Here is a 21,145-nt window from a genome sequence, read left to right on the forward strand (position 1 = left end):
GCCCGGGATTGACTCAAAGCTTCAAATACAAAGGTGACCCTGAAAACTTTGAGGTGGTCAAGTATAAACCTAGCGACTGCCCAAAACCCACAGTTGCACCTAGCAGCTTCAAAGCCAAAAGCATCTTCGAGGATGTCAGCCACAAAGAAGCTAGGAATTGTGGGGTGGTCAAGCCGATGCAGCAGCAAAAACCCATGTGCAACAACACTTCTGGTGTTCAAACTAGGTCGACAGCAAAGCTTAATGAGAAGAATTTGACGGTTATTACCGGTCAATTCCACATACCAATACCGGCTATTAATGTGAAATCTCCAGAGTCCCCTAGAATGCCCTCTCACTCCCAAGTGTTGAGCAAATCAGACTCTTGGCATGAGATTTGTTTGGCTCATCAAACTATAGATCAGAAACCAGTCCCCAAACCTGGACCTGTCAAGTCCAAATCCAGTAACACCTTGTCCGTGCCGAAAATGTATGAGGCTGGTATGAGCAAAGAGGAGATGCTGAACAAAAGGCGCACCATGGAGGCCTTCTTGGCCGGAACTAAATCCTCTGAAACTGGAGGCAAAACGGTGAAGAGGAGCATCAATAGAGTGAGAACCTCCCAGAAAATTTCCACTCAGTCGAAGAGCGGCGGGGGAATTGTTAGAAGCAGGACTTTGCCCGATATTGCGTGTCCCGACATGCTGGACGAAAATAACATAGACAAAGCTTTCGACGAGCTGTTCCAGTCTTCATAGGTTAATTGTATCAAAGAAGACTCTTGGTTATTCATTCCATTTCAATGTTACTATGTGGAAATCATCGTTTTATACTAGTAGATTTAGAACGTAGAATATTGTAGATTGCTGAAGAAGTTGTTTCAATTGACAAATGAGAATTCTGAGTGGGAAAGAGAGAGTGGTGGGCGTACACCCAACATTGCCAAGGAACGGACTTAGAATATAGAAGAATTTAGTCTTAGGGGAGGTGTTTAATGCAGGACCAGATGGGAGGTGCTAAGGCAACTCCGAGGACGATAATTAGGACGGTGAGGAGTTAAATGGAATGCCAACATGCTGTGTGGGTGTACGCTACACCTTTTAACCAAACCACCCTAATCCCTACTGATGCGAATGTCCACCTAAAACGCAGCAACAGCCTACACGCTCGTCACAGTTCAAACTTACCTCACCGACGTTTGTTTTCGTCCATCTTGTAGTTTGTGGATCATTGTGCAGCATCATGCGTTTTTTTTTTTTTACTATAGTTTGTGTCTCATCATTTATTTTCAATTTGTACACCGGCACTAATAGATCGTGCTAATGCGCAAACATTTTTGGAGTGTGACATGAGGACCTCGTTCCAGCAGAGAAGGGAACCAATTCCGAACCTTCAGTAATGGTCGAAAAACGTACTCCTGCAAATTCGCATTTGGTTCGCTTCGCCGTTAAGACCAACCTAAAGTTGTCTTTCCGTTTTGAGTCACACTCCGAAACCGCTACGTCCTCCTACAAGTCAACATGTCCCTCCTTTTGCAACTATCGTTTTGATTCCCCAAAGTTGTTTTCAGTTGCTAACATAGTTATTTTACGTGTTGCTAGTTTTTTGCGATCATCTCTAATGAAATTTTCATTGTCTTCACCTAACGGCAGCGTCTCTCTGATTTCAGACACGGTCGATGTCACCAAAGAGGTGGTGAAGGTCGGCGATGCCACAACGAAAGGTTTGTAGGCGACACGTTATGGGTATTCAGGGGATTGAAGTGTTCATTTGTAGTTACAACAAGAGTCGCCCAACAACACGTCAGGGCTCCTAAACCCATGTCGCCGTTCGCAAAATTTCGCCAGTTGGACAAACAGAACAGCGTCAACAAACCAACCCCTCCAAGGTAAGGGTTGTGTGTTATGTTGCGACACCTCGAACATCATCGTAATCTGAAAATTCGGCGCACCCACCCTGAGCGTAATGCGCAACAATTCATTATTTCTTTTGGCAATTTTTGGCGTAAAATGACGGGGTAAAAGTAAATGAAGTAAAACTTTGTACTTTACCTAACGGAAGTGTACAGGGTAGTTCTGAAAGGTCTGTGTAAAGTTCCACCGCGGGTTTCTGAGGCGGAAACTTGGCGACTTAACCCAATTTGCGTTAGGCTGAAAATTTTTTTCCAAAAGATTTTCACCGTGCAGCACGTCAAAGTGGGGATAGAAAAAAAGAAAAAACTTAAATTTTCATTTTTTATTTTTTTTTTTTACATTTGGTATAGTGTATATATTTCAACGTTTTTATTAATTAACAGTTCTGACGGTACTATTACAAACTCCGTTTGCAATACTACTATCTCAGCAATATCTCCCAACAGGGAGTTTTCAGGGGCGAGAAATCAGAATTCGCTTACATTTTTAACGCGCAACGTTGAGCGCGCAGTCAGCACTGCGTAAACTCTCTTTAAAGGGGCATAACTTTTTCATAACCCGGTACAAAATTTATTTACAACTAAATTCGTACTTTCTCACATGTTTTATGAGGAAAAGGTGTCATGGTGCCACTTTGCTGCATATCCAGAAAAATAACATACTTGTTTATTCATGCAGCGTAGTCAAATAAACAATAAAAATGTTCAAATGAAAACGTGAAGATTTTTGGAAGGTGTTAAAAATTGAAGGTTAATTGAATATTTTCATTTATTTTTCATAAAACTTGTAGGAAAACACGAATTTAGTCGTAAATAAATTTTATACCGCGTGAGGGAAAAGTTGTGCAACTTTAAAGAGTTCGTCTAGCGCTGACACCGCCCTCTGGAATGTGCATGGAAAGTGCAAACGAATTCTGACTTCCGACTCCTGAAAACCCCCCTACGCGACAGATTACTCAGATAGTACCATTACAAGCGAAGTAATTTTCTTTCCTTTTTTTTATTTCTACTTCTGGGTCCTGCATTGGAAAACCGTTCGCTGTTGAACTAAGGTAAATTGGGTCAAATCGTTAATTCCGTCTGAAAAATCTGCGGTAACATTTTGTACAAGCCTTTCAGAGACATCCTGTACACTAAGACATGTAAATATCCCCTACTTTACTTACACATAGAAACCCATACCAGTAACGCTTTAATAACACGTGACACCCCTACGCTTAATTAGTTGATTAAATGAAAAATGCCTTCTTCGAATGGTCAATCAAGGGAAGTCCAACACGAAACATTTTTAAATCTAATAAACGAACTCAAAAACACTTCAATGATTGACAACTCGTGTGCTCACTCCCACTCATCTAACCCTTTAATTGTCGGATCGGCACAGCACCCCGGGCACACCCCGCGGATCTGGGCCCATGTTTAAATTCACCGATCCGGCCCTGACGCAGTCCGCAAATACAATTAAAGACCGCCTCTTGCATTGGTGTCGGATGAAGACTAAGGAGTATGAGGTACGAGTTTGGTGTTGAAACGTTTAACCAAGCGTTGAGTGCAGTTGCACCCCCGCAAATCACAAGCTTATGATACTCAAATTGCTTTAGATGTGAACTCACTTCTTAACTCTGATTATTTTTGAGATTGTTTTTTTTTTTTATTTTTTAATCGCATGGAGTGTGTCTTGCTCAACTTTTCGAACCTAATAAAATCGAAATAATTTCAGAACATTCAACTAGACAACTTCTCAAGCAGCTGGGCAGACGGATTAGCCTTTTGCGCTCTGATCCATCACTTCCTACCCGACGCTTTCGACTACAGTATCCTCACGCCGAAGGATCGCAGATACAACTTCGAGTTGGCCTTCCGAATTGCTGAGTGAGTGTCACCTCAGGACGAAAATTTCTTTCCATAATTACTCTGAGATTTTCTTTGAATTCAGTGAGAAAGCTGATATATTCCCTTTACTGGACGTCGAGGACATGCTGGAAACTCGAAGGCCGGATTGGAAGTGCGTCTTCACCTATGTTCAGTCAATTTACAGGCGGTTCAAAGATGAAGATTAAATAGGTTGAACCAGCCAAAAGGCTAGTAGGTAGTTTACCAGGTTTTTTATATTTTACCCAAGTTAAATATGGTGCTGATATACATATCTAAATTCAACAGAAAATATGTAAATACTGCTTGATTGTAAAATATTTTGTAATTTATTTGTGAGAATTGGGTAAAATACAAAAAATTTCATCATTGAAATGCGTTTTCGTTTCTTTTTGTCATTTTTACGTTCTTTTTGTAATGTTCGACGTTAGAAATTCGTGGTGCTTTTTTATTCATCTCTACTGTGATTATTTTCGTACTGAGCCATAAAAAAGCATTTCCAAGTGATCTTTAGATCTCTCTCTTTGTACTTTTTCAGTTTTTATTTTAGGTACAATCTTTTATACTTTGCCCAGCTGTTTTTTTACAAATAAGTTTAGGTATTGTGGCTAGTTTCACTTCGTTGATTAACCTCTGACTATATATAATTTTACTCTGGTTAATTCGCTTATTTATTCGTATTTTTATTAGGGGATGTTTCAAGAAAAGCTTGGTATTTTGCTTCTAACACTTTTTGTATAACAAAAAGCTATTTTTGCCATTGTATTATTGTTATCGTTAAGCAAAACAATTATGTTACAGCTGTTTCTATGTGCCTTAATTGTCGACAGCATTTAGAATAAAACTCATAAAACTAAAATCGATATGCGGAATAATCTAACAAAATATATGATTATTTAATTTTAATATTTTCTTTTTTTTTTCCTGGAATTATCCATAAATTAAAAGGGCAAATGATTATAAGAAATATTTCCCATTTTCAAAGTTCTTAATTCATCATTTTCTTTATTAAAGAATTTAACGCTGGATGGCATTTTACAATAGTCTTCTCAATTAGTATAACAGTGATCACAACGTGATAAATAACTAAGCAACTGCGAGATAACTAGAAGAATTAAGCTAATATCACAATTATTGAATTCATAATGATAAAATCACTATAAAAATTATGTAGTTTTATTCTGAATTTAATATTGAGGAGAAAAAAATGTCTATACTTTTGTCTTGAATGTGTTGACCTCAACATATTTAACGTTAACGATTTTAAACGCCTTAAATAAACAATAAAAATAAACGTTACATATATTCTAATATATATAACACCATTCAAGTCTTTTGCTGTACACAAATTAATAAGCGTGTGATTATATCGACCTTCACAAATCGATTCCTCTTCACTGCATACTAGCCGCCTTCTCCGCTTGTGACCACAGAATTATCTAGTTTGTCGGAATAATAATCATTAACGTCCAAAATATCCAGAAAATGGGCTAAACAAGGCTGATATCCGCTCCTCGACACTTTTCTAACCAGCTTGAAGAAGTACAAAACTAATTCCTCAAAGTTTTTGAATATTTTCTCTAGCTTATTGAAATTTGGGTGAATATAGGCGCCTTTCTCACATTTCCAACAACGAGACCTCAGATAGTCGTAAAACTTTAATATGACGACAAAAATTTTGTGGATGAGGTTTCGAAGGACAATGGATTTTTGGTTCAGCATACACCTGTTGGCGAAAAAATTGTAGAGTAAAGACGAATTCACGAAGACAAAATATTAAAATATAAAAAATAATGAAAAACGACAACATTCGATTTAATTCTATTTGATATTCTTCTCTGGGGATCCTTATTTACGGTAATAAAATATGCTGTTAAATTTATGTAACCTAATTTCAGGATACCCTGTATGAACCGTCTGATAATTCTTCAAGTACTTATTTAGTTCCTCGTCTATGATATTTCGTTTGGTGGTTTCAAATTACTTCATTCATTTTTTTTAAGGTTTTATACACCTACAAACTTACAATGTTCCAAACTTGAAGTCTTACCTAAATATGATGTCCTTAATATACACTGTGTGAGCATTATAGAGTTGATCCAAATTAGTAACATAGGACAAACTCTTTCGAAATTCTGTCCAACTCGGTTGCAACACTCCACTCACTATGTAATTCAACAAAGTTTGCATAAAATGAGACATAACGTGCCGACACTGTTGCAACCTTCTGTATTGTGGCGAAGCCATTAAATAAATCTCTTTTTCTCCTGTTTCTTTCCCTAATATTTTAAACTCCTAAAACAAACAAACTTGAAATATATTTAACAAAACTAAAAGAAGCCTTAAATACCAAAAAAATCTTCTTCAAAACCCAGGAAATCCTATTTAACTTAATCAAAAATTTAAATATTTGGTCGTATTTCGAAACCGCCTCCGAAGGCAATAAAATATTTAGCGGCCATTGGACTTTGTATGCCAGAGAAAGACAATCCAAAACATCCGGATCTCCTAAATCGAAGCACTTAGGCAAGTTGTTAATTTTAAACGTCAAGTGATTGGAGTTATCTTGAAATTTACTAGAATTATCCAAGGCACTAAAAACTGAAAGAAACTTATTTAAACTTAAACTTGTAATGTTTCTAACTTTTTTGAGCTGTATTTTAATGTTTATTAGCTTTAAATACATCATTTAAACCTACCTAAACTCTGCAATGATCTGCAATTGATAAGATCCAAAGGAAAATTGACGCTATAAAGCTTTTCAAACAAATTCTCCGTGATATTTCGGGCAAACTCTCCGTCTTGTAGAAAGAAATAATCCCTCAAACTATCTAAATGCTTCAAGTAATTCAGCTCATAAATAAAATATTTCAAAATCTCATTATTAGCCAGCTTCAATTGAGTTAAAACCGGGATAGAAACACTTTCGTGTAAAAATAGTTTTAGGGAGTTTTTTGAGATACCTTGCGCTTCTTCCATCGAAACTCTTTTGGAGAAATTTGGCGTGGGACGATACTCTTGAAGTTTCTGAAAGGAAAAAGTTTTGAAAGAAATTCTACAGCTTTTAATCATATTCACATGATAATAAGATGATGTGGTGCTAGTTCTGGAAGTTCTACTGAAGCTAAAAATGTCATCAAAATGAAGGCCCTCTCCGGGGGTAGTAAAACTATCAATCTTAGTTTCTGTGCTAGTGATCATACTGCTGGGAGTAGCGCTTCTGGGGAAATCACTCATGGGGGTAACAATTTGGGGTAAATCGCTCATTGGTGTAGAGTCTACTGACATGGGAATTCCTTTATCTGAATCGAATTTTAGATTGTTTTTGGTGAAATCCAGCTGAAGTGAAGTGGATTTTTTCATTGATGATTTGGAGTCACCATGTTCTATTAACACAATTATAAAAATATTTGTTCTAAAACATTATAATTTTATCACTTACCGACACTACCAATAGTTCTCTTGAAATTTTTATTAACAAAACGCTCATTATCCAACTCCTTATCTCCCTCTCCGTAATTTGCGGAAAAACAAGCAGAATGTCCCATAACTTTATTCTTATTCATTTGAGCCGCAGTCAAAACTCCTTCAGTCTTTACTTCATCTCTCATAACGTTAATTCCGAACTCCGAAGAAAGAATTTTCAATTTGTTTCTTTGTGCCTCTGTCAAGTGAGTTGTAGGAATTGTCTCCTTAGTTTTATGATGTTTTTCGAATAAATCCGCTGTGGTTATTCCTAGTTCCTGATTCAAGACTTTATGTTTAATGCGACGAGCAAATTCAAAGTTTTCCACAGCTTGTTGAATACTATTGAAGTTTTGCTCCGGTTGTGCTGAATTAGAGGTGTCTTCCTTAACTGTAGATTTACTACCAGTTTGTTTCAAATCTACATAATTTAAAGGTTAGTGATGATTTTTTTTTTATATTAATTTAGATAACCTTCATTGTGGTTGGGTTTAAAGTTGGCATTCAACAAATCCATAGATTCAGAACTAGGTATATTTACCGTGTCCCGACACTTTTCATCGCTTCTCAAAGACTCGTACTCCTCATCTGATTGTGGACTTGAGGAATTCTCATCTGGAGCTGAATAGAAACTTTCCGAAGAACTATTTATTTTATCCTGAATGAATTCATTTTTTGATCCTATTTTCTCGGAAATAGGGGCAGTTTCAATGTTGATAGTGTTTATTGTCTTTATGTGTTTGTTGATTTTTTCATTGCGTAGTTCCGCTAATTGAGATAGTTTCGCATAGTAATCTATCATTTTTGAACTGAAATGTAAAAAATATAAGTTATTTATTGTTTTTCCCGAGTTTGCAGTCAATTTGACAGAATCAAACTTACGCTTCTTCCTCTATTAGTTTCTCCCTCAATTGTTCGATTCTCAAGTCATCCTCAATAGTTTTTATCTCTCTTTTAATATTTTTGTAAACATTTAACTGTTTCTGCTCAAGAGCTGCCTCAAATTGTCCCTTGAGTTCTAAAAATTCCACCAGTTTCTTATCCCGCTGTTCTTGAGCAGCTTTCTGACGCTCCACTAAACAATTTTCACAAAAACCATCTAAATTCTTGCAACAAATAAAACCCGCTAATTTTACTCACATTCAATTCGTCTTAACGTAACAGCGCGTTTCTTAGCAATTAAATACAAATAAGCACTATCTTCCTCACGCGATACTTCAGTATTGGCTTTTAATTTTAATTTCAAGCCGCATTCCTCAGATGCTTTCAAATAATACCTAGAAGACCTTTGTTCCAATTCTATCAAACTGTCGTTTGTTATACAGCAGCTCAACACCAGCGGATCTTTTCCCATAAGGTACAGACATAATTTATTCTACATCAATAACATCATATTGAAATTAATGAAAAAATTTCGGCCGCAAATTCCTTACATTTGGATTACAAACTTTCAGCAAGTTCATGATTTTCCCACAAAACAAAATATCATCTTTTAAATCAACTAAGAAATCTGGAATTACGTCTTCTCTGATTCCATAACTTCTAGACCAGTATGTACGGCCTCGTGTGGCTAGATATTTCATATTTGGAATAATAAAGAATTCTCCGTGTGGGTCGTTTAATACCCCTTGGATTAACCATTGTTGCAAAAACCGACTAAAAAAGTCACCATTTTTCATCAACGATTGTTAGCAAATGAATCTATTACCTTAAGTAGATTTGACAACAAGGATAAAGAATGGAATATAGCACCATACATAAATTCCTATCACAGAGACCCAGTACTTTTTGATACAAATAATTCAAAAGCCCAACACCATGTGGTATATGCTCATTTTCAGATGAAAACGGACCTACTTTGCATATCGAAGCTATAGTTGTTAACTGAACCTGCAAATGTTGAGTTTTTTCTTGAACTGTTAAAAAATTCGTTTCATCAGGTATGCTAATAATTGCAGTGCGATAGTATTGCAGATAACGAGATAAGCTTTCACAAAAGCCCTGAAATTATATTCAAATTTAGTATTATATTGCTGCAAAAACAATAACTGCTCACAGCAAAAACGAAGCCTGGATATTTATACTTTCTAGTATTGGGATTTGGAGTTGCCATTTGGTTTAAGACTCTGTAACAAGTGCCGGCAATTAGGAAGCTATTGCAGTACCTTCGAATTGCATCTTGAGTAATTCCTTCCACCATAATGTCAGGGCAAATGAAAAATTCTTCTTGAACGCTTAGATTGAAAGTTTCAGTTGGCATTCCCACTAAAATTATTAATTCACTGAATTTTGTTGCTTTCAGAGTTCAAAATTACTCTATTTTTATAAACTAAAATTTACCTAACAAGTACTTCAAATCCCTAATGAACATCTTCCTAGACTGTAATTTATTATTAATAGTAGTAAAACTAGGGATCATATTATTAGCCAAATACATTGATTCCAAGTTTTCAACCCACAAGGATGAAAACTCGCCTAACTCAGATAAAAATGGCCTTTCCATATCAGGTGGCCCACATCCATAGCTCTCCCAATTCCTCCTTTTTGAAACCTTCATTTGTGACACTACATCCCAAATATTATCTTTATTAGGTAATGAGTAGGAGTCATCTTTTGAGACACTGCACAATGCTGAAATTGGTTCAATACTGGTTTTGGAGTTGAAAGAAAAACTAGTAGAAATTATGGGTTGACATGAAATTTGAAAGATATCATTTGGTTCCTTGAGAGGCTCATTGATTTGAGGAAATTTAAACATGTTGTTAAACTTAGACATTTCATCTTCAATATTGGGAAGAGATGACAAATCCTGCAATTATTGTAATGCACTAGTAAACAATATCAAAACAAAAAATCAATGGTCTTACCAATTTCTTATTAGTATTCTTTGGGATGTTTTTCAAACAAAGTAAAAATGTTAATATTCTATTGAAACTCTGAATATCATCTTTATATAATGATTTTAACTGGTCAGTTGTATTTTCTAATTCTCGTGCACATTCTGTAAAACCATAATCTTTGTTTATTTTATAGCACCAAGCCAACAAATTCAATATTGGGTCTTTGATGCCTTCTATATCTTGTAACTCTGAAAAAATTATAGCATTCGATTTAGGTTAGTATAAGCTCATTTATGACTTAATCATCAATAGGGCTTACTTCTGGGGTTCCTGGCTTGAACTTTTCCTAGTAACAATTCGTAGCAATTTGATCGTGCTTTTCTTAGTTTTGTCGATCTTAAATGAAAAGATTCACAGAGATTGGTAATTAAACTATAGATAGAATTGGATTCCTCCATTATTTCTAAGAACAGGAACCTATTGGTAATTGAAATCAGGATATTATAATTTAATTAATTATTTATCCTTTAAATATTGTGGAATACATGCTCATTTCTTGATAAATTACCAGTTGAACAAATAAATTATTCACTAAACATCAACAAATTTATAATTAAAAAAAAAGTTTTGCTTTGAATTTTCTTCTTATGTCAAGGTCAAACAATTTAAAGGAACTGACTTTATATTATTCTAGGATTATAATATCTTTCCTTCTCGATATACATGCATAAGAAAAGGACATGTACTGTGACGTATCAAGTGAGTAAACTCCTGTCAATAACATAAATCGTTCATTTGCGACTGTCAATGAAAATCAGTCAAGGTTAACCCCATTTTTTGTATTTTGAAATTATAAACTTTTCTATTGCGTTTATTTATGAATTTATGTATTAAAATTTAAAATACAAAAATATCTCTATATAATTTTATTCTTTTATTTGTATATATCTTCTAATAATTCACTAATTATCAGCCTCAATTTAAAAAAGCCTTATCTGTTAAAACAGTTTATAACTGTAACCATGACGATACAAAAGATAGCCCTTTCAAAACAAAAATGTACACAAAAATTAGAAATATTCGTTGGTTTTAATTACGAAAATTGGTCAAAGCCCAAGTTATTTCCAGTCCAATTTTTGATAAGTTAGAAATGGTAAAAGTTTGCAAATATCACAATTGTCACATTAGAAGTGACTAAGTTTGGCATTTTAGATTCTAAGCCGAGCAAAACCAGCATTGGGTGGAACTTTTGAAGGGCTCCAAACAAATAAGAAATCACACGCAGATAAAGTAGCAGATCAGTTTGAGGACTTTCTGGTAAAACGTGATTACACTGGTGCAATAACACTTTTGGAGGTAAGAATTTGTTATTATCAGAATAATAATTCCTTTATTCTCAAGACAGTCTAATTCTATGTTTATATAGCATGTAGTGCTAGAAAATTGAACTTTCAGTGCCATTTCTTATGTATACGTTATTTCTTGTATAAATAGTAATAAGAAAAACATAGTCAACTTCCTATGCTATGCATTAATTTTTGTTTTGTATAAAATCATTCAAATTCATAGTTGTTGGTTTACCCTGATTTACAGAATATAAGAACAATGTGTGTGAAGAGAAGTTTGGTTATTTTTAAGTAAAAAAATGCAATCAAATTTGGACCAACTATTTGACTATTCGACTGGTTAATCTTCCAAACTTATAATATTTTCATAAATTCGTGGTGCCTTAATAATTTAACCAATTACCAAAACTTTAATTTTAGTATAATGCACATTTAGTATAATCCAGACCTATTTTGAAGCTACAAAAACTGTGTTATTAGTAGAAGATAAAACCTCAGACAAGTAGTTCAATTGTTTTGCATCTTATTTTTAATTAAGACAATTAATTTGATTACTGTTTTCAGTTCAAAAATTACCCAGAATCTAATTACAATGCCAGTCTATGGATGGCCTATTGTTACTTTCATCGAGGTGATTATAAAAATGCCTTACAAATATATGAAAAGCTTTATAAACTGAAAGCAGATATTAAAAATCTAGAAGTAAATATTGCCTGCTGTTATTTCTATCTTGGTAATGGCTCATCCAAATTGTTTACTTTGGATAAATTTATGTTATGTCTTTATTAGGTATGTATGAGGAATCCCAAGGAATATTAACCCAGGCATTGGCAAGTGATTTAAAAATCCGCCTCAATTTTCATATTTCCCATAAGTTGAAAGATGAAGCTTCGTTGTTGGAAAACCATCAAAATTTACAGGATGTTTTAGAAGATCAATTGAGCTTGGCTGCTATTCATTATTTGAGAGCTCACTATCAAGAAGCTATTGATATTTATAAGAAATTGCTTCTTCAAAATCGGTATATTTTGAGCACATTTGTTGTAATGAAAATTATTAATATTATGGTAACTTCAGAGATTACATCGCCCTCAACGTTTACGTAGCCTTGTGTTACTACAAGTTAGATTATTATGATGTATCTCAAGAAGTTTTGGGCCTTTATCTTAATAGATATCCAGATTCAGTGATTGCTACTAATTTGAAAGTACAAAAAGAAATACCTGTAATTTTCCACATTAATTATTATTTTATAGGCTTGCAATACGTTTAGATTGTATAATGGCACTGCTGCAGAAAACGAGCTTAGGTGCATAGTGGATCAAACCGCTAATGTTGGATTTGGCTATGATCTTGTCAAACACAATTTAGTGGTTTTCAGGGATGGCGAAGACTCTATGCAAGTATGACTTGCACGTGCAGTAAATTCGTCCATGTGACAATTAAAATTTAAGGTATTTCCAAGTTTGGTTGATGTAGTTCCAGAAGCTCGACTCAATTTAGTTATTCATCACCTGCGCAATGATGATATTAAAGAGGCTTATGAGTTGTTAAAGGACGTGCAGCCGGCAGTGCCTCAAGAGTATATTCTGAAAGGTGTCGTTAATGCCGCGTTAGGGCAAGAAATTAATTCAGTAAGTGGTAATTTGTCACAACGTTAGAAACCATTTAAATGAAGTGATATCGCAAAGCAACTTTATTTTATACTATTTTCCAGTGACTTTTGTTGGATTTATTCTTTAATTTTGTCATATATATATTTTTAACTTTAGGATGGTAACTATGCGCTCGAATCCTTATTGAATTATAAATGACCGATGGATTTTTCTTTAAGGAAGAGCACGTTAAAATCGCTGAAGAGTGCTTTCACCTCGTAGGAAGTTCTTCCAGCGAATGCGACACAATTCACGGAAGACAATGCATGGCTGCATCCTTTTTTTTGGCTGGTCAATTCGAGGAAGTTCTCGTGTATATGACGAGTATTAAAAGTTATCTACATTCGGGTAAATAACTCTTCGACTTATCGACAGTGTGTTATGAAAAAATTAATTTTAAATAGCAAAAACATTCAAAAGCAAATAGTACGGAGTGAAAAATATCTATTGTTATGCCTAGGATTTTTTGCTTTAGTTGGCATTAAGGGACGCATCTCAGTAAAATAATTTTTGAATTATATTTATCACAATTTTCGTTCGTATTATGTTTCCCTTTTTTCTTCATTTTAAAACATTTGTAGATGATACGTTCAATTTCAATTTCGCTCAAGCTAAAGCAGCCTGCAACCAATTCAAAGAAGCCGAAGAGATTTTCCTATTAATCCAAGATCCAAAAATAAAAAACGAATACGTTTTTATCGCCAATTTGGCCAGATGTTACATTATGAATAAAAAGCCTCAAGAGGCCTGGGAATTGTATTTGAAGTCAGTTCTAATCTATAAAAAAAATTGTAAAATTTTAAAGCATTTTTCTTTGTTAGAATGGAAAATTCGCCAGAAAGCTTCAATTTACTAATGCAAATAGCTAACGATTGTTACCGTATGGGTGAATTTTGGTACGCGGCAAAAGCGTTTGATATGCTAAACAGACTGGATCCAAATCCGGAATTTTGGGAAGGCAAGCGGGGAGCCATTGTCGGGGTATTTCAGGTGATTTATATCTTCAAGTTTAAGTCGAAAATGTTGTTAGTTGATTTTAGGGAGTAGTGGCAAAGAAACTGCCAGTGGATATGCTGAGTGACGTACTGCAGCTGTTAAGATCGAGCAACGTGATTCAGGCGGAGCAAATATCGAAAATTATCAGGAAGTGGGCGAAGGAGCAGAGATTGTCAGTATCTTAAAATCTATCTTAATTAGTCTTTTTTTAGTTAATTTTAGGTAGTATTTTGTCACTAATAAAGAACATTAGTATAACTACTTAGCGGCTTAATTTGTCCATGCTGCAAGATCGCCCCTTCTAAATGTCTTTTGAAAAGAGCATGCTTTAGTCGTATGTAAGATACTAATCGATAGTAATAATAAACATTTTGATTGTCACATTTAGTAGACTTTATAAATAAATCAAGAAATAAATATTTGCGTTGTAATTGTCGATTAATAATGCAGACCTAAGTTTGGTTGGAAGATGGATTTGACTACCTTTAAGTATGGAATGTGCTGATTTGTGATAGTAATACACAAATGATTCCACGATATCGATTTTGCTAAAAAAATATTCGGTTAAATACGTTGGCATCACCCTGATCCCTTATGAAACTGTCTCGTAAAATTTTATACATGTCAATACATGTCAAAATGCATGTAATATAGATATTAATATTCTACACTTTTATTTTAAATAGTCAAACAGTTCTTGAAATATCTTCTTATAATTCTATAAAAAGAACTCACTTGGTATGTATATAAAATAATTAATTTTACATACTTCAAAAATTTAATCATTATAATTATTATTACAAGCAGCTGACGCATTTGACGTCAACCTCAATTAATCGCTCCCATTCTAAGATACAATATAATTGATAAGGATTTCCAAAAATGTGTTATTTTTATTCAACATATTAAATTGATAACTCCCAGAATTGACTTCCGAGAATAAAGATTAACATGGGAAAAAATTCTCTAAGACATTAAATGTTATATGAAGATTTTGGGCTAATATAACAATTGTTATTCACTTTTTAAAACTTCTCTATAAACTTAGCACCGACAATAACATTCGCATCAACATGTTGGTTCTGTACAATCCAAACAATTTGAATATTTAATGATCCGTATATGTTGAGCCGTAAATTTTGCTTAAAACATTACGCGAGTGCTTTCTTAGAACAATCTTGATGCAACAATTGAATTTTGTCAGAATTCTTGGAAGGGACAATAAAATATCAACGGTTAAAATAATAAATAATTTAATATTCTCTAGGGAAATAAATACATTAATCTAAAACACACTGAACGATCATCATTCACTCAAAGATATACACTTGCATATAAATACGTTTCTCTCTCCAAAAACAAAAAAAAATTATATTCTTAAGTGGCTATTAATTATTTAAATAAATAACTACGTTAAGTGAGTAATAGAATAAACAGGAAGAAAAATAATTTAAAAAAATAATATTTTGACACATTATTTCCGTATTCTTGTAGGGTTCATATGCCCTATGAACAACAAAGACTAAATCACCAGTGCTACATTGGCGGCTAAATAAAAAAAAAGTCATATATAATATATTACAAAATGAATTTCTGCTTGTTAATCATCAGAGAACTTAATTTATATACATGTGCGACTAGAACCAAAAATGTCTACTAATATCACCATTACGTACGTAGCTTTAGGTCACAGTGGATTTGGGTCAGGTTCGAAATTACATTGCACATGATGTTGTGCCATCTTATTAGAAACAACGTATTGCATAGATTCCCAGAAGGGAAAGTAAGTATGTTGTTAAGTACTTAACCAAGTATATATTCAGTTTTTGAACAATGAAGATTCACATTACACATTTCCACATGGTCTTACCGAGAAACATCTCCAATGTAATTAGTTTTATCAACTGTTTCGAGAAGATTACAAGGTTCATTTACTTTCGACATGGCGTTCTTTTATCGGTTACTTCTGGATAGATTTTTATATTAGGAAATATCTATTTTAAAATTATTCTTAATAGTGTATTTATTACAACTTTTTTCATTACGTCTATAAGTTGTTTATAAATAATAAAGAAGTGATAAAGCTTTGTACGTATGGCTTGAATGGCCCAGAGGCGGACTTAATTCTATGTTTTCTAATAATATTACTTGTGTTTATTAAGGGAACGTAAATTCCGGCAATCCACTCTTGTAGTATAATTTTTGAGTCAACAAAAAATAATACGTGTATTTTATCAGCTTATCTCCACTTATTAATGACTTGTTATTCAGTTATGACAGCGCCGCATAAACTACTTACAACTGAGAGCTGTTTCTAACGATTAAATTACTTCTTGGAATATTTTCGAGGCTCAGCATTGAATGAATTGTTTCAGTTGATATTATAATATATATTAGAATAAATAAATTTGTTTTCCCTACTTAAAAACGACTATTTGCTAAAAAGTAATGGTGTAACAACCCAAAGAATAATACAGCCATTATGGCTTACCTGTGGCCTTGCGGATGTATAATTTCTTCTAATGAAAGCTCCCTTTTTATTAATCATTTATTAGATAATTCAGACAAAAAGACGATAAGCGAAAAAATTAAACTAAACGAGAAGAAACAAGAGATTCTTTCTGAGGTACACAGTTTACAAAGGGGGTCATTCATTAGAAAATGTTCCCACAGCTATGGCCTATTATTTTTTCTAATTTAACATCGATTAACACACAGAAATTACATTGAAAATTTGTTATTCTATCTAAAATTAAATTAGCGGCTTCATGATTTTATCATTTCTGCCCAAGGCGGTTTGTTAACGTCGAAAGATGGAATTATGAAAACATATTACTTTTCGTGAAGACCGATGAAAAATTGGATACGTGACAAATAAATAAATTCTAGTAAATCAAAAATAAATAATAAATATTTGGACATTATTTTGTCTTTGATAACATTAAATATAAATTTTTTTGTAACTTTTCTTCATTTTGAAGATTGAACTAAATTCCACCTTCCGGTGTTAATAAGTTCTATTTACTAATATATTTTGACAATACTTTAACGGTTCAAACAATCTCCCCCTCGGTATGTAAAGGTACCGAAATACAGTCTTTGGCGATTATTACACCCACTGGCAGCTATTTTTCCGCCCGAACTTATGAGCCCTAAAATAGCTGCTAAGGCAGGAATTTTATGACTAACACAACCCCTACCAGGGCATTTTAAATCGCGTGCGGATATTCACCTAAATATGAAATTAGGCAGTTCGGTAATAGTTTTAGTTCTTTATGCGGCGATTGTAAGGCTATCTTATGTTTACCAGACGACTGTATGGCCTTATGTATTGCTAACCGGGCGAAGTGTTTCAAACTGGGAGGCTCCTCCTTTTTCCTTAAAGGCTTATCTATCTTGATTGCCGAGTGCCACTTCCCTTGGGTGTCAACCCATACGTTAGCATCTGCAAAAAAAACAAATATATATATATATATATATTGAAAAGAAAATAAAATATTTTTTTACAAGTACAAACGATTTATTTGGAAGATATTGTTTATTTAGCAGCAAATAAAATCATAAATCATCGTGAAACGCCTCCTATCCAATTGGAAAAATTTCTTCCCCACCTCAACTGATCTACTGATACAAGATGAGACCCTGCCCCTTTCTTTCAGTGTAACCCCGGGGACCTCAACTTCGAATTAGTCGGGCCGCCATAAATAGCCCCCCATGAATCCAAGAGAAAGGCGCGTTACAAATATTTGGCGTCATAAGTCCTATTTTAAATAATAAACTCTCTTGCAACTTTGCTAATACGTGAAGATAGACAGTTAACATATCAACATGTGGATCACATACCGGGTGTCCGCGAGTTTAAAATTCATCGATTAGTTCAAACTACTAAATAAGGGTTATAATTTTGTTAAATATTTATTTAAGAATGTCCTTACCTGTCCTATGCCGTTTAAACTCCAGCACATAGTACCGAATAAGATCTATCACATTAGGAAAAGCGGGCATCACTGCTAGCAAGTGGGGCTGAGCCTCTAGGCTGAAGTAACCGTTGATGTAGTGGAGCCTTACGGAGGTAGGGCCCCTTTCGGTTTGAACACTTAAGGAGAAAAGGAACTTGGGATTGCTGGAATTCCTCACTAAGAAGGTGCCAACCTGAAAGAGAAAAAATAGCATTAGTTATTATTTTGGTTGAATTTCTAGGTAAATTTATTGTGAACAAAATTGAGATGGTAAACGTTTATCGTCTGTTACGGGTTAAAATGTAAAATTCAAATTATATGAATACGGTTTTGCTCACGAAGCTCTGACTATAGTTTCTTAAAATCTAAAGTATGCAGATTCATTTTCAGTCATATATAATTTTTAAAAAATTATTTAATAATATATATAATATAAAAATTATTCATTAATACACTGATAATTCATATAAATAGACATGGCATGTAAATAAAATGTTTTGATAACCTTTAAGGACAAGAACAGTGACCAGTGATGATAATTTAATAATGTTGAACTGAAGTATAATATATGCAATTTATAGTCTTAAACACTTTCTTACCTTTGTGTTTTTCAACATATCTTGTGAATCCTGAAAGGTGATACCCTCATAAAACCAGCCTGATTGGTGAAGAGCCTGAACGGTATCTCTTAAATGCTGCAGCTCCGCATCTTGGTTGGCCGCTTGGGGCGGGGGCAGATACTGCAGGGGTACAGGGAAACTGAAGGTAAGGGGAGAGCTTGGGGACACCTGAAAGGAAACGTTTATTTTATTCATATAGCAATTTTCTGGTAAAAATTTATTTACTCGTCTTACGACGACGATTTTTTTTTTGTCAATTTATGTGATACTTACCAAATTTGCCTGTGGAGTACCCGGGATTGGCTGCGGTGGCGCAAGCCGAGGGACAGCCGAATTGTTTCCTACTAGGCCTCCGCCGCTTAAAGAGAGCGACCTGCGGTCGCAACACGCGAATTTGTGCTTGCAATTGGGACATACTGTGCTTTGGCTACAACTTCGCATATCTCGCGGCATCCATGCCCAGATTGGAAAATCAGTCTGTAAAAAAACAAAAAGAAAATTGAAAATGGTAGGAATAGAGTCCCATTATTTAATATTTTATAAAAAGTCCCATTTTATTAGGAATCTAGGGTTAAAGATATATTTCCTGGTAATGTTGCTCACTCCCTATAGGTACTATTAATACCACATATTTGTTGAAACCGATAAACGTCGAATTTCAGAGGAAGTTGGTAAGATAATGTTTTATCTATATAATAGGTAACAGTTCTAAGTATTAATTTATTATTACTAACGTCCCCGTTCATAGTTAATAACATTGCATCATAAATACTGATTTAGAATTTTTCTCTGAAAATGTAAGAAAAGACTGTGTGTACTTCACAAGAAAACGCATATTGTGTAGATAGATCCCACATATATAAAAAATAAGCTTTTACCAAGAAACCCAAGAGCCATCAATTCGAACCTCTTCTACTAAATTAAGCGAAGTCTTGTGGGCTTGCGCAAGAGGCTCGCCAACACCTACCGAACTGACACTGATGTGATCCAGTTGTCAAGGAAACCTCTCAACCAATTCGAATAAATCTTTAAATATAAAAAAAAAACAATCGAACTACCCTCGAGAAAAATCACGAGCTAGTCCGTAAACTCCCGAGAAACGACGACGCGAGTATAAATGGGTCATTTAGGTTTGCAAGGGAAGAGCTGGAAATGCCTGCAGCATCGCCTCTCTGCAAAATTTGCACAAGGGCAATAGATTTGTTGCAATACTAAGCTGTGCAATAGTGTTTATCTGGACCTGTGCTGGCTGAATGTCCAGCTTAGACACGTGCCAGAATACAGTACTAGTTCTATTGACTTACGAAATTATGGAATTACATACACACAAGTCGACAGGGCTACTGTAGCTGTATTATTTCCTTATGCATAAGTATGTAGTAAAACCACTTTCGTGTCTCTCCTTTTTTCTCATCATTCCTTCGCTGCAAATTCTTGAATATTCCAAATTAATATCCAAAACAGGATCTAAATGATCATGAAGATCATGTGACACGCCTTCACAGTCGCCATGATCAATCAGAAACCCCATAATTAATAAATAATGCTTGAGATAATTTTTATTTATAAAATTCTCGGGAATTTATGAATAGCTGACCTTAAAAGTGTTATTGTTTTCATTATACCCGCATTTCACGTTTCTGGCTAATTTCATCTCAGGTGAAATCATTATGGTGACTTGGTTCTTAGTATTAATTATTGCCTGTAGGTATTATTGCGGCAGGTTTTTCAGGCAATTCGAAGCTGACTAGGTTTTGTATGGAAACCAAAAATATATGGAATTAAAAAATTTATTGAAACGTTAATAACGCGGCATTGTGTAAATGGTGTATTTGCAAAGGCCAAATTGAACTAAATTATCTCATAAACTTTAATTCAGTTATTGCCTTGGGGTTATTTTGTTTGTACAGGGCTGATGTAAAACATTGTAAATTTGCACCTGCAATCTACAAAATGTTTAATGGTATATTAGCGTTATTATTTTCATTTTAACATTATCACCGGCAGCTTCAATTCAATTTCATAATAGTCTTATTCATTGTGGCTAAAGAAGCGAGGAAATTTAACATGGACACAAGTCATACAAAAGCGCTCGAGTAGAAATATTTTTTAACAGCAGACAAATAGTGGGGACCAACAATCTAAAAATAATTTACAGTTTCTAATAATCAATTAGTCGGGCAATTAGTCAGTGTAAAATACTAGGTAGAATATGAAAATTCTAGTTTAGATAAATTAATTATTGTTAATTACTTATGAATAGGTACGAAACTATAAATAAACTATATTGTGACAAATTCATTAGGTAATGGCTGAGAGTCGTGCTCCTTTTTATAAAAAATTTTGCAACATATCTGTTACTTGTTTCACCTTTTTATTGTCCCACCCTCAGCTCCCTTCAAGTGAAAATTTGAAAAAAGCTCTAGTACATATTTCCTTAAATACAAGGGCTTCGCTAATCTCGACCTTCACGTTCTTATACTCGAACGTCCATAAGACAG

General features: G+C 34.2%; 4 protein-coding genes across 9 annotated transcripts in view; 2 read left to right on the forward strand and 2 right to left on the reverse strand.

The window, feature by feature from the left end:
- The window catches only part of LOC136346514 (serine/arginine repetitive matrix protein 2-like), a 36,884-nt gene extending 32,215 nt beyond the window's left edge, over positions 1–4,669 (forward strand). For 2 of the 3 annotated variants that reach the window (XM_066295713.1, XM_066295714.1), the window contains 5 exons: positions 1,649–1,702; positions 1,756–1,867; positions 3,276–3,402; positions 3,612–3,763; positions 3,828–4,669. In XM_066295713.1, coding sequence (XP_066151810.1) covers positions 1,649–1,702; positions 1,756–1,867; positions 3,276–3,402; positions 3,612–3,763; positions 3,828–3,951 — 569 coding nt within the window. In that variant the 3' untranslated portion in view covers positions 3,952–4,669. Of the gene's footprint in view, positions 1–1,648; positions 1,703–1,755; positions 1,868–3,275; positions 3,403–3,611; positions 3,764–3,827 lie in introns of those variants that run through there. The other variant, XM_066295715.1, reaches the window with a different exon arrangement.
- Positions 4,670–4,739: 70 nt separating this feature from the next.
- Positions 4,740–10,819, reverse strand: Grip163 (gamma-tubulin complex component 6). The gene is made up of 15 exons (XM_066295716.1): positions 10,388–10,819; positions 10,096–10,316; positions 9,569–10,037; positions 9,285–9,493; positions 8,937–9,229; positions 8,662–8,884; positions 8,369–8,603; positions 8,111–8,303; positions 7,703–8,037; positions 7,206–7,649; positions 6,842–7,149; positions 6,463–6,790; positions 6,114–6,364; positions 5,814–6,058; positions 4,740–5,489 (listed from the first exon to the last, which is right to left on the reverse strand). Exons 1-15 carry the CDS (start codon positions 10,524–10,526, stop codon positions 5,168–5,170), a joined length of 4,215 nt encoding a protein of 1,404 aa, XP_066151813.1. The 5' UTR covers positions 10,527–10,819; the 3' UTR covers positions 4,740–5,167.
- Positions 10,820–10,895: 76 nt separating this feature from the next.
- On the forward strand, positions 10,896–14,496 carry Ttc26 (tetratricopeptide repeat domain 26). Of its 3 annotated transcripts, none has more exons than XM_066295719.1 (12): positions 10,896–11,221; positions 11,281–11,424; positions 11,979–12,147; positions 12,204–12,435; positions 12,492–12,621; positions 12,671–12,817; positions 12,869–13,048; positions 13,249–13,417; positions 13,651–13,834; positions 13,891–14,059; positions 14,110–14,237; positions 14,288–14,496. In XM_066295719.1, the coding sequence occupies exons 1-12, from the start codon at positions 11,219–11,221 to the stop codon at positions 14,289–14,291; spliced, it is 1,659 nt and encodes a 552-aa protein (XP_066151816.1). In that variant the 5' UTR covers positions 10,896–11,218; the 3' UTR covers positions 14,292–14,496. The 3 variants fall into 3 exon arrangements, with proteins under 3 accessions (XP_066151816.1, XP_066151814.1, XP_066151815.1); XM_066295717.1 differs by having other exon boundaries at positions 14,292–14,496; XM_066295718.1 differs by having other exon boundaries at positions 14,110–14,496.
- An 805-nt stretch (positions 14,497–15,301) lies between these two features.
- The window catches only part of LOC136346491 (suppressor of cytokine signaling 2-like), a 41,779-nt gene continuing 35,935 nt past the window's right edge, over positions 15,302–21,145 (reverse strand). For both annotated transcript variants that reach the window (XM_066295683.1, XM_066295682.1), the window contains exons 2-5: positions 18,918–19,121; positions 18,624–18,812; positions 18,001–18,217; positions 15,302–17,510 (exon numbers count right to left, since the gene is read on the reverse strand). In XM_066295683.1, coding sequence (XP_066151780.1) covers positions 17,275–17,510; positions 18,001–18,217; positions 18,624–18,812; positions 18,918–19,097 — 822 coding nt within the window. In that variant the 5' untranslated portion in view covers positions 19,098–19,121 and the 3' untranslated portion in view covers positions 15,302–17,274. The remainder of the gene's footprint in view (positions 17,511–18,000; positions 18,218–18,623; positions 18,813–18,917; positions 19,122–21,145) is intronic.

The sequence above is a fragment of the Euwallacea fornicatus genome, chromosome 23, assembly GCF_040115645.1.
Source record: "Euwallacea fornicatus isolate EFF26 chromosome 23, ASM4011564v1, whole genome shotgun sequence".
NCBI lineage: Eukaryota > Metazoa > Arthropoda > Insecta > Coleoptera > Curculionidae > Euwallacea > Euwallacea fornicatus.